The 7,925-nt window shown below is 42.2% G+C and overlaps 1 protein-coding gene across 4 annotated transcripts in view; it reads left to right on the top strand.

Annotated features, from left to right (window-relative positions):
- Positions 1-4,643: 4,643 nt before the first annotated feature.
- The window catches only part of cpne5a (copine Va), a 64,069-nt gene continuing 60,787 nt past the window's right edge, over positions 4,644-7,925 (top strand). For all 4 annotated transcript variants that reach the window (XM_054608783.1, XM_054608784.1, XM_054608785.1 and 1 more), the window contains exon 1: positions 4,644-4,977. In XM_054608783.1, the coding sequence (XP_054464758.1) occupies positions 4,868-4,977 (110 nt within the window). In that variant the 5' untranslated portion in view covers positions 4,644-4,867. The remainder of the gene's footprint in view (positions 4,978-7,925) is intronic.

Below are 7,925 nucleotides of genomic sequence, written 5' to 3'. Positions count from 1 at the left end.
ACCGTGTCTGAAAATGTGAAAAAGGTCCCTTGTAATGTTCAATTGAATGAGAATTATCACCCAACTTTGCAGCTCAGGAGGATATGCAGCTTTTGAGTCTCTGTAAGCTCATGGTTTTGGTTTTATTGCACATTTACAGTTAATAAGAGCACTGAACCTCAAGCATTATATTGAATAAATTACTAGATAACTTTTGAGTGTCGCTGCTCTCATCATCAGCCCTGTCTTCAGCAGCCATATTCAGCGATAAAGCTCTGATACCCACTGGACCTTATATGCCCTGCCCTGTCTCTGAAGTTGGTGCATACCAGAGCTGAGAGGCAAAGTAAATATTGGACTTTCATTTGTCAGGTGGCCATGAACAGACTCCAAATGAATGTCAATGGTGTCCTGAGTATACAGGATATACAGCTTTTTTCTGTCCTGGCCCCTCAGTGGTGGAATGAACTCCCCACTGACGTCAGGACAGCAGAGTCGCTGCCCATCTTTCGGCGCAGGCTGAAAACTCACCTCTTCAAGAAGCACTACCCTGAGCCTTCCTCGTAGCACTTATTGCATTCGTATTAGTTGTTGCACTTACTGTATTCGTATCAGTTCGCTGCACTTATTGAATTCGTATTCGTTTACTGCACTTATCCTATTCGTAGTAGTTTGTAGCACTTATTATATTCGTATTAGTCTGTTGCAATTATTGTTTTCGTAGTAATTTGCCTCTGCACTATACTTTTGCTCTGGTTTATGCTTTAAGATGCTTGTTTAAGAAAGGAGATGCACTTATGACTTCTGGTGACTAGTAGTTCTCTTGAATACCTATGTTGAATACACTTCCTGTAAGTCGCTTTGGATAAAAGCGTCTGCTAAATGACTGTAATGTAATGTAATGTAATATCTGACAGAGTGCCAACATCAGCACAACAGCTTCACAAGATGACCAAAAACGACACTGTTATGAATCAAAAAGAGGCACATTGTGGAGTGTTGCTTTAGGTACAGATGGGACATATAATTATGATACAGAAAATCCAGTTTGAGTGATAATTGATGAGCTTGAAGCTAAGATACAAACGACATACGTGGCTTCAGCACACGTAAGCTACTCTGCTGACACGTGAAGATACCATAGGCTTGGCTATGCAATGTAAGACCTACTTCGTGTTTCAGCCAGTCATACAGGGTTAGTCATTGTCCAACAGTAATTTCTGCATACCCATTATTACCCCGCATTGGGTTGTATCCAATGGGTTTATCTCAAGAGGTATTTTCCTGATCCCACAAATCTCGCCTATCAGCCTGAAAGACATGTCTGCCCAGGGAAAAAACAACGTTTAAATCTTGACACATGAAGAAGGCTGAACACCAGTCACTCCGGCCTGCGGAAAATGTGACCTTGTTTTTATGTCAGGCTAACATGTTAACATGTATAATGCATACATAATGCTAACAGGCACACAATTCTGTGCATAAACAGACAGCTCTGCAAACAAAAATACAACAAAAGCACAACCCGATGCCGGGTAACAGGTGAAAAATATCATTGATTCGCTTGGGGAGTGAAATCGAAAGCAAAACTCTGGAAAGTTGTCATGGCAGTAGTTCCATTTATTTTTGTGTAAGTGCATTTGATTATTAGTCACTGACTCCTCTGCTCTCATGTAAAACGGAATTACTGCAACATCAGTTTTCGCCAGTAGAGGGCAGTAGTAATGTCAGTGACGCTGTAAGCGCGAGAAACAGAAAGGTCATAATAGTAGTTAATGCTAGCGACAAGTCCTGTACTCGTCTAAACTGCATATAAAAAATATTTTTACTGTGTTTGAAGGTGAGAAAGTGAAAAAAAGCTATGTTAAGTCTTAATGTGTGGTGTTGAGTTAAGGTAGCTAAGTTGAGATAACATCCTGGGCTAGTTTTTCTGGGCAAGTCTACCATGCTAGCTTTGTTGCTAAGCTAACCTAATGTTTACTTGTAGTAGCTGATGGGATAATTATTCTGTTGACATGCAAAGTGATGGAGAGCAGATGATATAGAAAGTATTTTGGTTCTGAAGTGGTGGAATAACGTTTAAGATGCAACACAATGTAAAAATAGCATGTTAAGAGTAGAAGTCCTACATTAAAAATGTTATTTAGCTGTTAGTTTATTATGTATTACCAGTAAAATATACCTAAATTAAAAAAAAAGGTAAAGTACTCAGTAATGCAGCAGAATTATCCCTGATAATGTTTACAATTGGTTACAATCCCTGTAATCATATAAAACTGTCTTTTTTTCATTTGCAGTTATTGGAATTATTTGGCACCTGATTAAACAACATCATGATTCAGAGTGGGTAACACACGCAATGCAAATGTCGATCGTAATGTGTCGAAGGCGTTCATATGTTGTAATTGAAGCGATTGTTTGATAATCAAACAGCATTAGAACCCCCCACCCTCGCCTCACACCATACTGGTGTCTGAATTGACAGGTGACCAGGTGTGTGGACGTAAGAAAGTAGGCAGCATTTGAATTTGTCTCTCGAGCTATCTTCATTTCATTCTTTACACAACCATCTGTCTGACTTTTAATTTGTACAGATGAGTGCAACAGTATGAATTCCTTAGACGAAAGGCTGTCCGGATCTTTGAGCTGTTATCCCATTTGAGCAATTATTGCGATTAGCCTACAAATGATAAATTATTTACATACTCTATTCCCATATGCACCAAACCATCATATGCTTCAAATGTGTATATATATTCATAAATGTACCCTTTGCCTGAAAGATAACAGCTGTCCGACGTATGTAGTAGAGTCAAATGTTCCATATTTCTACATACAATATTTGAGTAAATATATGTATAACTTTCAACATCTTCTTGTGTTGCCGTAGGCTACTCGTCACTGCAGAACACCAGTGATGTTGGAGTTTGTACCCTGTCATCTGGCCTCCCCCCTCTGCTGATGCCCGCTGCTGAGCAGGTTTGGGCTGCACCACTGCTCACACACACACATACTCCCTGCAGAGAGGGTCCATACAACCGTAATTACACTCCTGCCACAGCTATAGGAAGTGCGGCGGCTGTGGGTGGGAACAGCGGAGAGCTTCACAACGGGGGAGCAGGGTACAGCGTACCGAAGGGAGCTCAAAATCAACCAACCAAGGGCCACCAAGGGGCCTAATTACAGTGTGAACATGACTAATGATGAAGCTGCACTCTGGTAGTGCTGTGTCCGAAATGTGCAACCCTCATCAGCCCTATTCTCACTCTCGGGTGTACAAGTTTAACTATAGCATTGCGTTACCAATAGACCTTCCACAATGCTTGCGGCTCAGGAATGACGTTTGGAGAGTAATGGATAGACTGCAACATGGGCCTCATTCAGTTTCCATGGATGCATGATACATATGTGATCTATGGAACATATGAAGCCTAGGTGTTTCAGTCTGTAGCATATGTGGAGTATGATTTCCATTTGTCATAAATTGATGCAGCTCCTAATACCTCTGTGTAGATTGGTCATTTGGAGAAGGTTTATTTGCTTTTTGTCTTTTTGCCTCTGATAACTGTGTGAAAGGTTTCAGGAACATGAGGAGTTGTTTAGAGTGATTTCTTTAAAAGAGAAAAACGTTTTGCAAGAGAAAATGAGTCACTGTGTATACACAAACATACACACAAAGAGATACCGCAGGTCCTTCCTTCCTGCTGCTATCAGACTACACAACCAACTCTGCTCCCAGCAGACCACATGACACTAAAAACCTGTGCAATACAAATTCAACGTGCAATTATAGTTATAATAGTTATTCTGTCTGTACATATAATATTTCAATTATTGTGGATTTTACTGTTTTTTATTGCTTATTTATAATAGTTGTTTTTTATTGCATTTTATTCTTATCTTGTCTTTCTTTTACTATGTCTCTTGTGTGCACTGTACCCTATGCGGCTGTAATCCTGCAAATTTCCCCGCTGCGGGACTAATAAAGGATTATCTTATTTTATCTTATCTTATCTTATATACGTGCACACACACACAGACTGCATGAATGTCCACATAATCTAAAGCCATTCACCTGTGAGTTTATAGGTTGGATTTATCCAGATTTTAGTTCCGTGATAAACGAGGAACGAGGCTGTGACTGAAGCTGCAGGAGTTTTAAGGCGCTGTCCAGATGCTGAAATAGCACCATGTAGCCTTTCAATTAGTAATAAGAGCTGGTGGCTCCGGAGGAACTGATGTGATTTCAACATTAGGTAAAAATAAACTCATCCGTAAAATAAATATATAATAAATACTCATCCGTTGCTTGAAACCTGAAGGTTCAGCTTGAACATTTTTTATTTGTGGTTAATTTGAGGGGGCAGTTTAATTCTGCAGGGAATCCCCACCCATTCTTAAACCAAAACAGCAAGAAAAATAAAATTGCTCTCTATATTCACGCTCCTCGGTGCTAATTTATTTTCTGTATGTAAGTGGCTCTAAAAACCGTCCAGCCATAGAGCTACAGCTTGAATCTGCAACGAGTTGTGTCCGTCGCAGCCCAGCATGTAGGATAATGCAGACAGGAGGGGTGGAGTTCACAGCTTCTACTTTTCAAACGCTGCGCTGGCAGAAGAGCTCATTCTTTGCCTGGTAAACAGCGGAGTTGGCGCTGATGCGTCCTGGCATGTGATCCCACTTTCGTCAAATCAATCGCCTCACTGCTGCAGCCTCCCCATTCAACTTTCCATGCTGTTGCCCGTCCAATGGACAGCACTTAGGAGGTTTGTCTGGACCCTTTCCGCTCCCGCTCGCTCGCCCGCTGCGCTCCGGCTCTCCACCGTCGACCGTCCAGGTTCAGAGGGACTGACGCGGCTCAGGGAGCTGGCCTGGGTCTCCTGCACACATGGAGGGAGACGTGATGGACAGAGTGGAGGCCACGGCGACGGTCCTTGACTTCGATCCCATCAGCGGGAGCATCCCGGCCACCAAAGTGGAGATCACAGTGTCCTGCAGGTGAGTCCGCTCCGGTGCTGATGCTGCTGCTGTGAGTGCGCCAGGGTTTGGAGGAGCTCAGCGCGTGTTCTATGGTGCGTGTTGCTGTGAGAGGACAGGACACTGTTTGTAACAAGTAACGTGCCATTTAACATGTTGGTGCTAAAAAGATTTACTTTAAACATTTTGAAGAATAAAAAAAAAACTTTACAAATGTAAAATGACTGTAAGTAATATCATCATATAGATCATTGATCTGCTGAAAAGATACATACAAGACTCACACAAGATTCACACAACGTGCCGTAAATCTGACAATCCCTGTACTTTTGTGTGTGTGTTTGTCCTGTATATCGTAGAGATGTACGCTTTGGTGTCTATTAAAATAAATCCATTTATCTGTCGGCGTGTCTCGTGGGTCTATACCACTGTGTGTGTGTGTGTGTGTGTGTGTGTGTGTGTGTGTGTGTGTGTGTGTGTGTGTGTGTGTGTTTTTGCGAGCCACAGGAGATATCGACCTTCATAGAGTTTGTTGGCGTGCCTGAGAGGTTTCCCCCGAGGCAGGTTGTCGTGTGTGAAGCCGTGTAACCGCTTTGCAGGTTCCGAAAACAACACTAGTTTTTTTTTTTACAGAAACGTGAAAACATAATTAGAACTAAATATTTCGATTGTCCATTAAGCTTTAAGTGATGCCAGCTCCCCTCTCCTCCCCCAAAACCACAAATACCACGAAGATGTCAAGTGCCTCTGCTCGATAGGGCGGGGCAGCGCTGGTTGCAGGTAGAGTCACCGTATACAGTTACAGTATACGGTGCTGCAACACATAGTGGCGTTAGAAAGGTCGACGATTACAGTCGGTGCAGTTTTACCATATGCAGTTTTAAAATAAAAGTCTCTTGTGGAAATTGTTGTTCATTTGTACTCCTAGGCTGTGCGTCATTTTTGCCATAATCCACAGCGTTTAACTCTCTGTAACTCCTGGCTGCATCAGTATTAAATGCATGTTAATGATGTTTTCCCATGTGCACTGCTATTAAAAAAGAGATTTCAGACGTTATTGTATGTTCAGCCACAAGCCAGAGATATTAATCAACCAAACAGTCTGTTGTCATCGTTTTCTTCACTCTCTCTCATCTGACATCTTCCTGAAATCTGCATTCACTCACTCTTGTTGCAAACGCTGACATGTCATCCATTTTGAAATTCTTAAATTGTTCAACAAACCCCACATTGCGGTTGTGTGGGCGACCTTTTAACCCATTTTGTATATAAGTCACCTTTCCAAAGAAATATTTTAACCTTTTATAGGGATGACAGGTTGGGAGGATGGAGCCGCTATGGGGAGAGGGGGGTGTTAAAAGAAAATGAACAGCATTAATTCCTACAAAGGCCTGAGGTCTTGCGTTTATGTAACCAAAATTTAATAAACTGTGTGTGTGTGTGTGTGTGTGTGTGTGTGTGTGTGTGTGTGTGGGTGTGTGTGCTGAGAATGGAGCTTAGGATGTGTGTGTGTTTTGTCCAGTGTAGGGCTAGCAGCTGGACTCCCTGTTGGTACACACTTATGTTTTTTTCTTCCTCAGATCTTCATATTTTAAGCTGGGATCTGTGTTGATGCCCTCTGGTAACTCTACAGCTCCCTAGTCTGTCATTAATGTCTCGCAACAAAGACTTGCTCCCGGACACAGTTTGATAGAACAGAAAAAAAACATTCCTGCTTTCATTGGGCCTTGAAACATTGTTTATGTTTTAGATGCAAATACTTCAAGGCCTGTCTGTTCTTCTTTGTGACTTGCTACCATAGCTCATGTCTGACCTCTGAGGATTGCTTCACAGATCAAACGTTGGACAGCTCGAAAGCTGAACACCTATTCATGCATGAAGCCGCTCCTCCCACTTATCTGCAAATGTATAACTGGTCCATCCAATAGAAGAAAATAGAAACAATGGGTGTGATGTGGGTGAGAGGCACAGGCTCCACAACTCTGTGTAATTGATTTAGTAAGCCTGAAAGCTCCAAGATTGCAGCGCACATGGACCTGAATTGTGGCATGCAACCCTGCTGGCATTTTCATAACCCTATGCCGATATTACAGCAAGCCCGCTGACAAACTGGAGGGACTGAAGCAGACAACCCCTTATTGAAACAAGTGCATGTCACTGTGATAGCACATTGTTCCAAGTCTATAGCTCTGATTGGTTTTGCTCACGGGTCAGCCAGTGAGCCGAAACCCAGAGCATCTGCTTCTTAGCTGCAAGCATCCAACTCAGCGATAAGATGGCTTTTCAAACTCAAGTGGCCTCTATTTCTACATCTGCCTTACCAAATGCACGCCAGCGAGTACAGTTCAGTGGTTCAGGCCAGTGGTCCCTTGTGCTTTTACAAGCGTGATCCAACCTCTTATGTGGCAGTTGTGATTGTGTTCATTAGTTAATACCGAAGCAGCTCTGATAAATATTTCATGAGTTGTCTATGTGGTTTGCTACATCATGCTTTAATTATGAGCAAAGTAGAAAATGTGATTCCTGCTGGTTTGTAAAGTGTGCCCTTTCTTCTTACCAGCTTACCAGACGGTCTCAGAGTTCCCATGAACAATGACTTAAGGGAAGCTGGGGCTTCAGCTCTTGCGGTTCCACTGTGAAGCACAGTTTTGATAATGAACATTGGAAAAAAATGTGCACACGGACGAAAATCACAAAGCCCCTAAAGGCTTGCTTGATACATGGATCTTCAGTTTTTTTTCCTGTGTTTCCCTTTGGTTCATCACAGTACAGATCCATGGACAGGATGTCAGTAATGATTTGTAAATACACTGTTTACTGTATGTGCCTCTGTGGCCAGAATGAGGGACCAGAGCTGATAAGCCTGACAACCCCCACATAGGTTTACAACCCTTATCAGAGCAGAGTCGAGGGGAAAATAATTTCTTGCTGCTGAAAGATTTGTTTTTGGTATCTCATTTGTTAGAAAG

The sequence above is a fragment of the Anoplopoma fimbria genome, chromosome 12, assembly GCF_027596085.1.
Source record: "Anoplopoma fimbria isolate UVic2021 breed Golden Eagle Sablefish chromosome 12, Afim_UVic_2022, whole genome shotgun sequence".
NCBI classification, from domain to species: domain Eukaryota; kingdom Metazoa; phylum Chordata; class Actinopteri; order Perciformes; family Anoplopomatidae; genus Anoplopoma; species Anoplopoma fimbria.
This window is presented reverse-complemented; position numbering and strand designations above follow the sequence as displayed.